General features: G+C 39.6%; 1 protein-coding gene across 2 annotated transcripts in view; it reads right to left on the reverse strand.

Annotated features, from left to right (window-relative positions):
- The window catches only part of DOK6 (docking protein 6), a 368967-nt gene extending 356578 nt beyond the window's left edge, over positions 1-12389 (reverse strand). For both annotated transcript variants that reach the window (XM_025886885.2, XM_073898065.1), the window contains exon 1: positions 12102-12389. In XM_025886885.2, coding sequence (XP_025742670.1) covers positions 12102-12167 — 66 coding nt within the window. In that variant the 5' untranslated portion in view covers positions 12168-12389. The remainder of the gene's footprint in view (positions 1-12101) is intronic.
- Between the last annotated feature and the right edge of the window lie 4218 nt (positions 12390-16607).

Raw genomic sequence — 16607 nt, forward strand, 5'->3', positions numbered from 1 at the left:
CGCCATTTTATCTGTCAGAGGTATTAGTTGCTATCAGTTGTAATAGAAGTTGACACTGGCTGATTTAGATAGAAGGACATATATTAAAAATTTCATTACTTCAAATTAGGAATAGAGGGCTGGAGAACCAGGTTCAAGCCTAAACAACAACAATAAGTGATCTCTTAAATCATTAAGTTTCTTGATGAGGCTATTGCTTTTGGACAGTAGGTACAACAGTTTACATTGCTTATAATTTTGTATCAATAAATCAATCCAGTGGAAACAATTACTCTGTTGTCCCCTGTGAAGATCCCTGTCCTGGGTTGCCTTTTTTTTTTTTATCACTAACCCAATGTCTGGTCATGTAATTGATAATACCTAGCTCATTTCTCATGCCCTAGCAGCAAAAGATACGAGGAAAGAATATTTTGGAATTTCATCTTCTATAATGTGAGGTATTATTTCTTATCTTCAACATCCATAATATTGATGTTGGGGGGATGCTCTCTAAATATTTGGAAAAAGATCGAAATGCTGGATGAAAAACTAAATGATGAATATCTGATTCATATTGTTAATTCATTTAACACTTACAGAGGCATACTATACCAATTTATTCTAGTTCAGTAGGGTTCTGTGGTAATATATAGTGATAAACAACTTGTCCTGAATTCTTTTCTGGTGAAAAGTATGTCATTTATTGTAGAATCCTTTGGGTAGATTAATACCAAATGAAACAAACACAAATGAACAAGTAATTCTATTGCCCAGAGATCAACTATTTAAATAAGAATCTCTGGAAGCAGAACTTGTCGTTAAAAAAACAAAAAACCCAACAACACTAAAAACCATCTCCTGTGATTGTAATATGCGCCCAGTGTTAAAAACCACTGCTGAAAGGGACAGGAATATTTGGCCTTGTTCATTAAGTCAAATGCTAGAGGAGGCTTCTAACTGCTTCATTCCCCCCTCCCATTTTTATGCAGAGGCAGGTTACACACACACACACACACACACATACACACACACACACAGACACACACACACACTACCTGGGGCAGTCATGTTTAGTCCTACCACTCAAATACCTTAATTCTTTTTCAATTTCACTAGAACTCTAGTTCTCCTCCAGAGATAGATAACCTGTCTGAAAATATCCAAAGACAAAATTACCACAGAAAGAGGGGCTCGCCACTAAGGAAGAGCTACAGCCAATTAACTCTCTTGGCTCTCAGTGGAGTTCTGGAGGACCACAAGGCCTCGGTTTCCCCACACAGAAATCACTACAAAATTCAACCAGCTGAGAATGTTCCATTCCTGTTAGTGGTGTACTAGGTAACTCAGGGAAGCCTGCATGTTGACAATTAGAAAAGCTGGACAAATACAAAAATCATCTACTTGAAGGTATTGAAGCCTACCAAAGACAAAACTGAGAATTTATTTCTATAGGACATACTAAAAAACAGGATCAACTGAAAACTGTAGACCTGAAAAAATAACTTAAACTAAATACAATGAATAAATTTAACAGATTATTCTCAGTTGAGTAGAAAATTAGTGAAATGAGAAGAAATATCCTGAAGAAAATATCCTGAAGCTTTGAGTGAAAAAGAATGAAAAAGAAAAAAGCACAGAAGAACAGAAAATATGGTATAAATGATCTAGCATATGAATAAGGAAGGAGAGAAAAAAATGGACAAAATTGATATGACAGAAGGGGAAATAGCAAATAATTTTTCAGAACTGAAGAAATATATCAAGCCATAAAATCCAGAAGCACTACAAACCCAAGAATAATAAATAGCATTAAAACTACATTTACACATAGCATAGCAAAATCCCTGAAAACCAGAAAATGAGGGCATTCAATGTAGACAGAGGGGAAAAGTCTAATGATTTTCAAAAGGTGACAATAAGACAGCTAACTTCTCAATGCAAACAATGATTGTTAGAAGACTTCTGTGCAGTGCTAGAAAAAAAAATACTTCTATGTCAGTGATTCTCAATTATGGCTAGCCACTACAAGTAGAAGAGGCCTTTCTTGGATACTAAAACTCACCGCTCATTGGTCTTCTTGCCCAAATACTACTTTACTACAATGAATTCTATGCACTCAAGATTCAGGGATGTTGCTAAGTTGAGAATGAACCCTTTTTATGAAATATATCAGTGACTTTGTGGGATCTTAGAACATTATAAGCCCTTTATTCTGGGCCTTTACCCCAATGCTGCTCACCCATCCAGACACATATTATTATTTAGGTATGCCATTTCTTCTGCATGGAACTCACAACAAAGCCTTCTTTATTCATGATTTCTCAGCTTGGTGTTACTTTCTCTGCAAACCATAAAGTACATACTATGTGTACTCTAGATTTTTGCCATATATTGCCCCAATTCTCTCTCCCACCCATCCACTCATGCTCTGTCTCCTCAAGTAGGAGACAACGAACAAAAGACAGAACAAAAGAAACCTCTGAGACACCAAAAATGAGGTGCTACATAGCAGTGACTGCCTCGCATAGCCATAAACCCAGCTCTATGAAGAATATAAAATAGACTCTAAGGTTGAGGTTTCTTTTCTTTAATAGTCTGAAGCACTGAATCTCCAATAAGAAAAACAGCATCATTCAGAACTTACTGAGTTTTAAATGAAGTAGAGTTTAAACTGCCATGGTATTGCAATTACTTAGATTAGAATACACAAGTAAAGAAGGAAGTCTTTTGTGAGTAGCCATATTAATAGCAGAAGCCTCAGCTGAGCATCAATATGACTGACAGAAAGAATGATCCAGAGTCTTTAGAAAATTTTGAGTTATGTCCACCACATTGTTTTAGAAGTGAATTTCTGTCCCTCAAAGAAATTTCTACTTTATCATTTTTGTATTCACATTATAAAGGCTTATAGACTCTCAGTAATTAGCATTATGTGACTGATTTACTGGATAACTAACTTTATATTTCGGGAATGCCAATTCATAAGTCTCAGCACTAATAACAGTGTTTTTAGTAGTTTACAGTGGCCTAACAGATCTCATATTTTCCTTATTTCTCCCCAAATCCTCAGTATGATAATGATTATCAACCATAGCACCACAGTAAAAACCCCTGGGGGGAACTTCGAAAGCATATCCATGCTCAAAACCCAGCCAGACCAAATCAATGCGGAAAAGCGCAAGCTCTGTAAGTAACTCCAACATGCAGTCATAACTGAGGATCACTTTAAATAGAGGTCTAAGTAATTTAGATAATCATGTAAAGTATCAGAAAGCAACAGTATGTGTGTTAAGCAGCCGTCAGAGTTTTAAATAGCTGTTATTTTAAATGTACAGAAAAACACATTTCATACTTATACATAATTTGGTAGCTTCCAGTTAAACTCAGCATCATGATTTGGCACTAGATGCGCTTTTGTTTAGAAGACTTACAGAACAAATACTTAAAGATTCCAAAGTGTAATGAAGTCTATAAAAGCATCAGGAAAATGATGACATGGATGCTTTCTACAGCACAGCCCCAGGGCCCTTAAAACATTCAGGGAGACGTATTCCTTTTTCCTAGTAAGTTAAATGAGAAGGCATACTTTTCAAAGCAAGTTCAAATATGTAAAAAGTATGCTTTCATTCCTTTTCTTGAATACGATGTTAGAAATTTCACTAGGGTTATGTAAACAGAGATAAAGAATTTTCTCTTACTGGTTGCGAACCTTTAAAAGCCATAGTTTTTAAAAGACATGCTGAATTTCAATTTTAGAATAATAATAAATTTTTTTTCAAAGAATGTGAACATGTAATAATTTATATAATAAAAATTTAACTTGTATGCTATTAAGACATTTTATGTACAATTTCTTCTCCTGTTAACCTTACTATTATATTCGTATATAATTCAGCGTGTGTGAGGACTTACATGTCATTTGGGAATATATACCATTATATTTAATATATAACACATGTGTATGTATGCACATATCTATGTATGCACACACATACATACACATATTGAATGGTCAGAGAAAACTAATTTCATGTTTACAAGGAAAAAATCATGAAGAGAAAAACAATTGTACATGCTTACCCATGTTATATATCTTATATAAATACCTACATGTAAGTAACAGAATGGCATACAGACATTTTTAAAATAAGAGAACTAAAAAAAAAGGGAACATCATTTAAGTATATCTATTTCAATTCTTTCCCCTTAAAAGTAGCAAGCAACACAACAAATAAACAACCAAGTCTCGCAGACAAAGGTCATGGTCTGGTTCAGCACTGCCCAGTGTGTCTGGATTTGGGTAACAATGTCTTTCTCTCAAATAAATGAATAAAATCTTTAAAATAAATAAATAAATTAATTAATTAATTAAAAAACATTTTAAAGTCTACACAGGCGATATCAGCTGCATTTTGGAGCCTGTTCTCCATTCTTAAAAGGAGAAATTAACCAGTTTTTAGATGGTACCTAAAAATGAAATCACATCCATTCAATGTGGCCTGGAAAAATATCTGCATAGTATCTCCTTATTGTGGCATAAATTCTCTCACTAAATAACACTTTTTTCCAGTTTTATTGAGATGTAATTGATATATTACATCGTATAAGTTTAAGGTGTACAACATAATGATTTGATATATGTGTACATTATGAAATGATCACCACACTAAGGTTAGTTAACATCCAACACCTCACCTAGGTACAACTTTTTTTCTTGTGAGGAGAACTTTTAAGATCTACTCTCCTAGGAACTTTAAAAAATACAATACTGTATTGTTAGCTATAGTCACCATGCTCCACATTCCCCCTCCAGAACTTATTTAGCTTACAACCGGAAGTCTGTTTGTCTTTTGATCACCTTCAGCCATTTCTACCACCTCCCACCTGCCAGTAGCACTTTCATCTGCAATGTAAATAACTTAAAGTTGAGTCAAGATAATGATAATATTGGCTTTACACTAAGTAACCAGCCGAAGAAAACACATTTACTTTGAACAGTACACATAGCTGTGTTGCTACCTGTCTACATATATTAGGAAATGGAAACTGTTGCACTGTATATATAATGCTGCACCTGAAGTTAGGATCTCTGGATTTGTGTATACACAACCACCTGCAAAACCAATCTGTCTCTCTGTAACTCTGGCTGATTCCCTTTACTTCTTTTGGATTTGAGTTTATGTATAAAAGGTAAAATTAAATGAGGGTAAAATTAAATATACTTTCAAAAGCTGGGAAAATTATGTAAGACAATATGTGTGGAAATTCTTTATAAGCTGTAAAAGGCATGGTACACCAAAATGCAAAATGATTATGTTACTCTTATGAAGACTCAAATCAAACTTCAAAGTGTTTGTCCTCTCAGTCATTTTACTATTAAGCCAAAATATTAGACAATTTTACAATGAATTTAGTACAATAACAGGAGACATATTTTGCACATGTTCAAATATTACAACCACCATTTATTTCAAACAACATGAGAACATTTCTTTATTAAATGAGATTCTGTTCTCTACTAATAACAAAATATCATTTCTTATTCCATTCAATTTGACTGACAGGTGCAACACTCTCATTGAGGAGTAGTGTTATAATATAAAAAGGAAGTACTCAAAGGATAATCCTGCTCTGTATCCTAAAATAAAACCAGTGGAGATTTATGCAGAAAGTTAATGAAAATGTTTTCTACCTACATTCTTGAGCTCTTTGGGCAAAGTTACCAGAACTTGAAGAAGAAAAGAAAACACTATGAGTCACGTGAGACAAAAGCAATAAAACTGAAGTAAAGAAATTATAGTATTTTCTCTTTTAACTAGTTTGTCCCATTTGATAGAACTATTTTTTCCTTAAAGCTAAAACTTCAAAATTTAAGAAATCTAGAAAAGATTGTTAGATGGTGGGAAAACAGGTAATTTTTATTTTGTTAGTATTGCTTGCTTTTTATCTTTGTATAGTTTCTAAAATGAAGTGGATGTAATTAGAAACAGACCAAAGACGTGAATACTTAATAGTCCTACTCAGTATAACTCACATGGGTTATTATGATCCAAACAGAACAACATATTATAGTGAAAATACTTCAACAAAAATGGATCATACCTATTTCAAAGACATAGGCTTCAAATTAAACTATTTTTGCATGTTATTTTAGACTGATCCTAAATATCAACCATTATTGAGCACCTCTGAAAGACATTTAAGGAAATTGGCAATGTAAATCTTACAAAGATATTTGACCACTGTATGATTACCCTACTCACAATTTATTTCAGTCATTTGAAAGATTTCCCTGAGTACTGAGTATAATCTTTGTTATCTGAAGAAATGCCATCTTTTAAGATTCACCTTGCTAGCAGTCATGTGTAAATATATTGAGATAAAAACTGAGATGTGAATTTTTATATCTCATTCTTGATTTAATGGCTTGCCCCAGGTAGTGCATAGACATAATCATTTAATATCAAAATCTAGCAAAGTACTTTTACTGTTAGGCTTACTTTAATTATCCTTGTTTTTGGCTTTAAGTCTCGAAAGTTCAAAGAACATCAGGCATGCCCATGTGCACGCGTAAGGATTTTTTAAAAAGACCAAAAATCTCATTAATTTCTGAAAATACCTGATATGTCACACACACACACACACAATTGCAAACAAATTAATATATAGGGATTCTACAGAATATAAGACTTTTTTCAACTCTAAAATTCTAAGATCCAGTAATTCTTGTAGAAATATATAGATAGGTAAATAGATACAGACATAGGTAAAGAAATTAAGTGGAATGTATACAGTGTTAAACACATACATAATAGTCACCATAAACAAAAATCAAAAATAAAAATAGCTAAAATATTACTTTTCATACATTCTAAATTCTATATTTAATAAGAAAGAGATAAATGATAAATAACCATGGATATAATGGCTCCTTTTCAGAAAGCAATGTCCAGGATACAGAATATTCTAGAAAGAGAAAAGATTAAGTACATCCAATACAACTTCCATGTTTTAAATACATAGATTTAGGAATTCATAGCTGAAGTAATGTTCCTGAGAGTTCTTCTGAACTTTTGAATGGTCAAAATCATTAAGTTATTTATACATTTTATCTTAAATATATTTAATGTGTCTAATTCCTGGTAAATTGGTAATGCATGTCATACAAGATAAAATCACTCTTTGTAAAATACTTTCTAGATATTTGGGAAACCAGAGAATTTTGGGAATTGGGAAACCACAAAAATTCCCATTTATATTAATGAATGAGCTTCTGTAAAGGGGTAAATTTTCCTAAATATCTCTAATGAAAAACTACTCTCTTCCATCATCAGAAGAAAGCTGTTTGTGGAAGGACAGGAAAACCCAAAGAATTTATAGGAAGAAGATCAAGAGTCATCAACCCAGAGATGGAAGTGTCTCAATCAAGGAGGGAGAAAAAACTAAAACAAAAAAAAAGGAGGGAAAAAGGGCAAGATGTAGATAAATCCACAGTAAATTGGTTGAAACAAATGGAGATTATGCAAATGAGAAAATCCTGAATGGATGTTCAGCTCATAAAGTTGGGGCTCATCACACACTCCAAATGTGATCCTCTACATCTCCCTGCTTCCCTTACAGCCAGGTTGGGGTAAAGTGACTATTACCGGCCTAATATACTATGAGTAGTAGTGATGTAGGAGCTATTTATTGTTATTAACCCTGACAATACAACATGACTCTGGAACATTCACAGTCTCTCTCTCTCTCTCTCTCTCTCTCTCTCTCTCACACACACACACACACACACACACACACACACACACACACAACCACCTGATAAAGAGTAGATGCTCCATAATTATTTGATCATTTGTTGAATGTGCAAATGTCAACTGTATCTTGAGACATTCTTTTTTTAAAAATTTTTTATTGTTATGTTAATCACCATATATTACATCATTAGTTTTTGATGTAGTGTTCCATGATTCATTGTTTGTGCATAACACCCAGTGCTCCATGCAGAATGTGCCCTCTTTAATACCCATCACCAGGCTAACCCATCCCCCTACCCTCCTCCCCTCTAGAACCCTCAGTTTGTTTTTCAGAGTCCATCGTCTCTCATGGTTCGTCTCCCAGAGACATTCCTTTGATACCCACACAAACCAATACAAATCCTTCACCTGACTTTGAGAAAGAAATAGAAAACAATCTGTGTAAAATACTATTTGTCTGTGTACAATGTGCCCATGAATATTCACACTGCTATATTTGAACAGAATTTCTTAAAAACAATGATGTGAGGGCCGAGTCTAGAATTAGTCAAACTATGGCAGTCTGGAATTTATACAGTGAGGTTAATGCTGGTGATGATGATGATACACTGCATTTACCTTTGCTGCATTATAGAGTTAATAAGCCATGTATAAAGTTCTAGTAATGGTTTCAGTGGTTGAGTTCTTAGTTTATCTGCAAACCAAGAATACGTTGGATATTTTACAAGATATGCCTTGCTGACTAAATTTAACCTATCAGTGTTCAGAAGGAAACAGATAATAAGGGCTAAAAGATAAACAATTTTGACCAACATGCATTTGCTTTTTTTTTTAATTAGTGTTTTAAGTAACCTTTTCTTAAAAACAAAATACTGACTACCATGGTACCTCGTGAATTATAATACCAATCATGCAACATATAAGAGGGCAAAAGGAACTGAACTATTGTAAGGGCTTTTAAATCAAGCAAAAGGAAAACAGTATATCTATAGAAACAGTGACATGTTATAATGAAAAATTAACACAGACTTTGAAGAAATGACTGTAACAGTCATGTCACATATTTTTAAAGGGCAAGGGTAAAATCCAGGATAATACTATTTCTTTTTCAAAATTATTTTCCTGAATAAAAGATAGGCTGATTAACGTGTAAAGACAAATTTCAAAGCAAACATTCCAAACATTGTGTAATACTTCTACTTTGCCCAAATAACTGGCTAGAGAAGTGTCCTCAACAGGTAGCCCTGGATTCTCTAAGAAGACTGGCAAGGGCTGTTTCAACCACTTCAATCTGGAAGCACCTTCATCAGGGTTGTCCCCCAGCCTAAAGGGCAAGTGGAACTTTTCTGCTCTCCTTCAGGACAATAAGGAACACTAACTTTTAAGGAGTAAAGGGTATGGTAGAACATTTCATCTCAAAATGTATTTTCATGTCATAATAATCTCTGATACCACTGGCCTCGTGCCCAGGGTTCTTTTTCCCCCTTAGAATATTATAAAATTTGGTTTTTGAAAGCATGAGTTCTGTACATCATAAATCAAATATCTGTGCATATTTCATTAGAATTTTTATTTTGATATTTAGCTCTAAACATAAACCACAGAAGAATCATTATGTATCTTCTGAATTAAAATATTTTATTTGGAAAAATCCATATTTTATTTGGAAAAATCCATAGTTCCGAGTCCACAAAATTAGTATTATGTACTATTAACTATGAAAATGAAATTTTCATATTTAGATAGGTCATGTTTCTATGATTTGGGATATGACTTTTCATGTGTATGGCACCCCTTATTTGCTTAGAGTTTTACTATCTAATAAGACCCACTTACTTATCAAGCTTCACAGAAACATGTAGATGAAGTTGTGTCATGTGAAGTCACCCTTCTGAATACTAGAATATTCTGAAGAGAAAGTCTCTAGAGTTCTTTTTGATAAATAAAATTCTTCAAAATAATCAAGGGTAATTTAGCTTAATATTTCAATTTAATATTAAAACAAAACAAAACTGTCTCAACACCAAACTCTGAAGTTCACATTTCTCAAGTAGAAATGGAAGACAAAATTAATCTACACATAAAATTAATCTCTATGTAAACATGCTTTTATTTTCTCTGAAGGCAGTGAGTATGGAAGGAGACAGACGCCTTGGGATTGCAAACACATTTGCACACATCTTCAGGAGGAATGGTGTTTTAACAGGACATTTCAAAGGCTGTTAGCACCATGATTGCCCAAGAAGCAGGCAATGCTCTTTCCTTGGATCCTATATTTTAACTAGGTGGCATATTCAGTTTTTGTTGTATGAAATCCTGGAAAGCTGGGGATGGGAGAGGAATCCTTCAGACCCCAGGACCAACAGCGCAAGGAGCGGCGGTTCTCAGGGTTCTATTCCTTAGTCTCATCCTCACGTACACCATGACTCCGTGGAAGCAGATACACATCTCCCCGGGGGCCGTGAATCATCTATTAGCTTGTAACGTCCGAGGTGTCAGACAGAACTGAGATTCCAAGACGGAAAGAGCGAGAAGGATGAGCCCGCACCCTGTGGGAGAGCAAAGGGCCTCAAAGGTCGATTTCCTAAAGCGGTTCTCCCCTCCAGCTCTTTCTTGTTTGGGCAGTGCGGGTGACAGATTTGAGCAGTGCGTCCCGGCTGAGAGATGCCGTCAGCCTCCTGGACAACTGCAGTTTTACACGTGGGTTCTTCCTTATCTCGCTGGGGAAAAAAAATGAGGCTCAATTTTCTGCCCAAGAGCCCTTGAACCGGGCCCGAGCGGCTGCACCGCGCGCGCGCTCTCCGGCCCTGTACGCGCGCGGCGGCGCCCGGAGGCGCCAGGCTGCGAGGTGGGCGGCTTTGTGGTCGCCCAGTTCTGTACTCCCCGCTGCTACAGAGCTGCTGAAGTTCGAGAGAGTGGGTCTCTCCTCTCCTCGGGGTACAGGCTTCATCTTCAAAGTGAAACCCAGCCGAGGCAGCACAAAAAAGACAAGTCTGCCTTTTCCCTTCCTCCTGCCCCCCACACCTGCGTCCACCAACTCCTGACACGGCGACGTCTGGGTGCGTAGTGACCCTTCCTCTTTAGGGGTTTCAGGGGTTCTGTCCTACCTTCGTTCAATTTGCTAATGCTATATTGAGCCTTATTTTTCTTTCTTTCTTTTTGAGTGAGAAAGTAAACGAACTTCTCCCTCCTTTTTTTCCAAGTTGGAGGATTCACCCAGTCAGCAGGGAACACGGGGAATGTTCTCGTTCAAGGCCGCTTTGCCCCAGGACTCCGGAGCTTCGCAGAACTGGAACTTTGAGAACCGTGAGGTAGAGAAACGTCCAGGGAGCTCGGTAAGGGGCACTTTCGTCCCCACACCGAGCTTCCCTTCCTGCTCTGGATCGGCCGGCCAAGGTCGTTCTCGGTTGCCCAGGTTGCCCACCTCCCGTCGCGCGCGCGGGCCCCCCCGCCTCCACCGCGGCCCCCTGCGCGTCGCCCGCACGCTCCCGCGGGTCCGCCAAGCCTGGGCAGCTGTGTTTCCAAGTGGCCGCCCCTCCCCTCCTGGCCTCACCGCTCCGCACCCGGGTCCTCCGAGACCGTCAACGCGTCCCTCTTACCTCCTCGTCTGGTCACTAGAGAACTTCTGAACCCCCAGGGGTCTACACTGTTTCTCTCCCAAGTCAGGCAGACCATTTTTCACGAAAAAACTACGACAAGGTCTCCATAAACTTTGCTGTCGCGAACGCTGCCGTGTCGGCGGCGGTGAGCACACACCCGCCGGCACACGGGCGCAGGTACACCTGTCCGGGCGCGCACACGGCCAGGGAGCCTGCCACTGGGCAACTCCTCAGGGCGCATTAAAGTCGCTGGCAGTCGCCGGCGGGGACGCGCGGCGCTGGTAGGGCATCAAAAGAGAATTTCGAAATGGGCTTGGGAAGCGGGGTTAGAAAATGGTGATTCTAAACACACACACCGGAGCGTCTGTCCACCTCCTGCACACCGAGCAATTCTCCCCGAAAGGCGCACACTTTGAGAGCAGACCACTGTGGGTTGCACTATATATAAAACCCCCTCCTAGGCACATTCATCTTTTAAAGCTGACAATCCCCTTCGTCTACATGACTTCTCAGTCTGGTCCAAACCAGCACCGCGCGCATGAGGATGGGGACCCAGGCGCTCCCGGAACCCTCAACTCGGTGTGCAGACCCCCTCCCCCAGGCAAGTGCGGGCCCCCACACCGGCCGAGCAACAAGCGGGCTGTCTGCGAAAGGGCCGGGTCCCTCTTTGCCCGCGCGGGTCACCTCTCCCCGCCCCCCCGCGCCCCCCACAACAGCCAGCCGCGCCAAACGCGAGCAGGGGAAGGAGAGAGCCCAGCGAGCAACTCACCCCCAGCTTCCTGCTGCGGATTTTCACGTAGCCCTGCTTGACTATGTCGTTAAAGTTGGAGGCCATGGCCAGCGCGTTCGGGCTCGTCCCCTCCGCGATCGGCTTCGCAGAGTCGAGAGCCGCCGTCCGCCGCCAGGTCCGCGCAGGTCTCGCATCCAGCCAGTCGCCGCCACAGCCGCGCCGCCGCCCGGTCCCCCGAGCTCCCGCCGGCGGGGACGCGGGCTGGTGGCAGGGCGGCCGCGGACAGGGAACGCGGCCCGGCGCCGCGAGCAGCGCCCGCCCTCCTCGTTCCGGTCCTCACCTCCGCCCCCCGCCGCGAGCCGAGCGCCGGGCCCGCGCTGCCGCCAGCTGCGGGCGCCCCCTCCGCGCCGCCGCCCCCGGCAGCACCCACGGGCTGTCGCCTCACTCGGCGGCGCACAGCTGGCCAGAGCGCACCCGCGCGGCTCCCCGAGGCGGGGGGAGGGGCGGGCGGAGGGGGGGGCGCGGGCCGAGGTGCCCGCCCGGCTCCCTCCCTCTGGCCCGCGGGGTGGCTGCGCTCGGAGATGCTCGCAAGACGCGCTCCATCCCTCGCCACTCGGGCGGGGAGCTCCTCCCGCGCCCCGGATCCAGGGTCGCGCTCCCCCCCCCCCCCCCCCCCCCGGCTCCCTCTGCCCGCATCGCTCTCCCGGGTGTGGGATTCCTGAGGACACGGCTCCTCATTCCGGGGCTCTCAGTGTCCACTCCCCAACTGGACACCGGGGAAAGGGCCGTGGGGAAGCTCCCAAAGAGGAAAAGGCAAACGAGAGCGAGACAATTGTTTATTTCAGTGGCCTTGTGTGCGTGCATTTTTGTCCCTGAGCACACGCTCGCGTTCCAGGTCTTTGCCCCATTAGGAAGTGTAAATCGACGCCGAGCCCTTCCTGGTGCACACAAAGAGACCAACCGTGCGCATGTGTCTAATCCCTCTGCTGCTGAGGAGACTGGAGCAATCAGGCGAGGCAGCCCCTCGCCGACGTCCTCTCGCGAAGAAGCAGCGAGAAGGACCGGAGTGGACTGATTTATGCACGCGTTTTAGTTAACTATGACTGAAAGTGGCTCCTGGCTTTTCATCTTCTAGGCGAAATGGAGACCATAGCTATTACTGGTGGATGCAAATGATTTATTGAAATGTTCAACTTGTAAAATCAAAACAATGGAGAACTCCCCCCCCCCCCCGCTTTACGTAGGAACTCATGACATTCCAAAGTAGGCTATTCCCGAATGTAAAGAAATTTTAATTTAAAAATTATATCATTTTTATAAGATGCAAGTAGAAATAGGGAGTATTGAATTTTAGCTGGAGGCAATGTATGGGTTTTTGCTATAAGCAGGACTATTTAGTGCCTAGCAGCTCAGGATGTTTTTTAAAAAAATGTATAAAGATTGAAAATTTTATAAATAACTCGTTCATTTGTAAAGAGTCTAAATTTGATAAAAGTTCAAAAGATTATGTTTATATCTCTTCTTGCTTACCATAGCGAGCAGTATCTTCCCATGTTTTCACTTAAAATTTCTTAGCCCTTTTGGGAACATAATCATTTTAAGAGAGAAAGGAAACTCCTTGATTGAAGGGAAGAAAAATATGAAAGCTTAAGGGACAAGGTAGCATGCCACTTACCCCAACCAAATAAGCACCCCAAAGGTGATTTTTGTACCATCATTAGCGGGAGTCTTCATCTAGAGCCCATACAACTCAGCGGACACTCTAACTTGCCTTAACAGCATATTCTCCCTCTTCGTTCATTTATGTAACAAACATTCGTTTGGACTATCCACTGCACATAGTACCAGATGCTGAGGCCGATATTTAGAATAACCTGGCAAGATCCCTTAAACTGTCACTCTGGAATAAATAAACTCAAGCTCTGACCTTCCCAGAAAATTTGCATAAACTCCCTATTGACATGGTGTGATTTTTCCCCCCTTGAAATACCTGGGGTATGATGTCTGTTCCTTTCACTTGTTGCTATTATGTATCCTACATGGTTATGATTTCTTTATGTGAAGACTGATTTAGATTTGCAGATACTTTAAAGACATTATTCCATCCAGTCCTCTTGCAATGCCATGTGTTAAGCAAAAAAAAAAAACAAAAAAAAAAAACTTGCCATTTAATAGATTAGGAAACAGAGGCTCTGAGGCAGACATTCAGTTGTAGAGACACCATTTCTAGACCGGTTTGGGTCTATAGTAATTTCCATGACCACTAACTTTCTCCATCATTTATATAATAATCTGTTTCTATAAATGAGGTGTTTGAAGTCAGAGATTAATTTTCTCAATGATAATCTCAGTATTAAGGGTTTCATAAATCTGGGTTTTAATAATTATATAATGATTATGCCTTTGCTTATATACTTATGTAGGTCTTTATAACACCCTGATATGATTTAAATATTCTCCTACAGTTACTTTAGATTCTTAAATTTCTGATAAAGCAGTGTGTGTGTGTGTGTGTGTGTGTGTGTGTGTGTGTGTGTATTGTGTGTGTATATACAGTTGATTGTATCTTCAGGGCATCATTTACTGTAGTCACCTAAGCCTTAAACTTCCTGTTAACTAGTAACGTGACTTAGATATTTGAGGACATTCTTCTTTTTTTTCCCCAGAGTAATCCATAAGAAGTGCTGTATATATTCAACTAAATCACATCAAAAAGAACAAAATGTCTGCTCCATTGATTAGAGGGTTCAAGTGTTGTCAGCCCAATACATCCATTATAAAAAAACCCCACCAAACGTCTACCTAACGGTTTTTCAACCTTGGGTGATCAGTGCATTGATGCATTATTTCATTAGGGATTGTAAAATTGTCATTTTCTAATTTAATTTTATTCCTGAATTTATAAACTATTATTTTTCAAAACTATAGGATTGTCTTGAAATAGATTCCTTATAGGAAAGGCAGGGAATATGCTTGATTCTTAACCCTTATCAACCATTTTTCAGAAATATTGAATGTGTTCTAGCAAACACAAAAGGACACCCTCTTACCTTAGAAAGAGCATAAAAAATGGAGTTTTGTATATGTGATACATTTCAATCCATCAGAGTCATTATTCCTTTTGGAATTTTAATTGCCCAATCTTTTGACCAGAAGGAGCTGCTTCAATTGACATTTTTGTGTTCTTATCAGGTACCGATGGACCTTAATAGCTTTGTTGTGATCAATCACAAGATATCCAGATTCATCTTGTACATTTCCAGCTCTAGACCTGGAATCCATTATTTCCCCTAGGAACCTTTGTTTGTTTTAATGGGAAATGAAATTCAGTTCCCATAATCTGGTTACTAGGGTATTATTTTTGCTACCGATTCTAAGCTTTTCAGTTACAAGGACATGAAATATTTTATTTTAGAAATATATTTCAAAGGAGAAAAATTCTCAGTTTTTATGGATATCTCCAATTCAATTACTGTTGATACTACTGTTGAAGTATATAAACAAAGATCTCATATTTAAGGATTGTTTCTTTTCTTTTGAGATTTTCATTATGTAAAATAGTTACATGTTCCCAACAATCAGACCTACTAAACAAGGCATGTGGAGAGATATAGTTCTGACTTTTGTCCCTTCCTCTCTATTTTCTACCTCTTTTTTTAGGAAACCATTTTTATTAGTTTTCGTTTTATCCTTACATCGTTTCATTTTGATGTTGTAAGGAAAGATATATATGTGTTTCTATTTCTGCTTTTCTTACACACACAAAAATAGCATACCATTCATAATCTTATCACTATAGTAGACAGCCTCTAAACTGGGCCCCCAAAGATCCCCGGATTTTGGTATAACGTCCCATAGAATTTCTCCTTCTGAGTGTGGGCTGAACTTTTTGACTAACTTCTAGTGAATAGAATGGCAGAAGTGATGGAGTGCCTTTTCTAAATTAGGTTATAAAAAGACTATAACTTCAATTCGGGTGGTCTTTATTGGATTGCTTGCCCTGGAGGAATCTAGCTGCCACAATATGAAGCAATCCTGTGGAGAAACCTATGTGAGTGAGAAAGATCATCCAAGGCTTTCCAGCAGCCCTGTGTGGAAGCTCAGAAAGGGATCTTCCCCAGTGAAGCCTTTCATCCTGCCCTACACTGAGAGACCCTGAGCAAGAACCAGCCATCTAAGCTGCTGTTGGTTGCTCCTAAATAATGAATGCTGTAAGATAACAAAAGTTTGTTTTCATCTTTCCATATGCCAACTTTGGGGGTATTTTTTATGCATAAATGTGTAATTGAAATCCATTTTGCTATGTGGAAATAAGGTGCTGCCATACCAAAAACTATAAAATTCCAAAGCATGGTTTTGGAATCCATCAGTGGCCATGAGAAGGGTGTTAGTGAGGGCTTCAAGGCTTGCAACCTTGAGACAGATTGCAAAACTTTGGACATCGAGGACACTGTGAGTGAGATCTTACAATAAAGTGAGGAAAATATTATTAGAAGTTGGAAGAAGGAGCACTTTGATTATGTGAAGGCAGGAAACTTAGCTGAA

This window comes from Callorhinus ursinus, unplaced genomic scaffold (assembly GCF_003265705.2).
Source record: "Callorhinus ursinus isolate GAN/ISIS: 27379988/994484 unplaced genomic scaffold, GSC_fseal_2.0 scaffold11, whole genome shotgun sequence".
NCBI classification, from domain to species: Eukaryota; Metazoa; Chordata; class Mammalia; order Carnivora; family Otariidae; genus Callorhinus; species Callorhinus ursinus.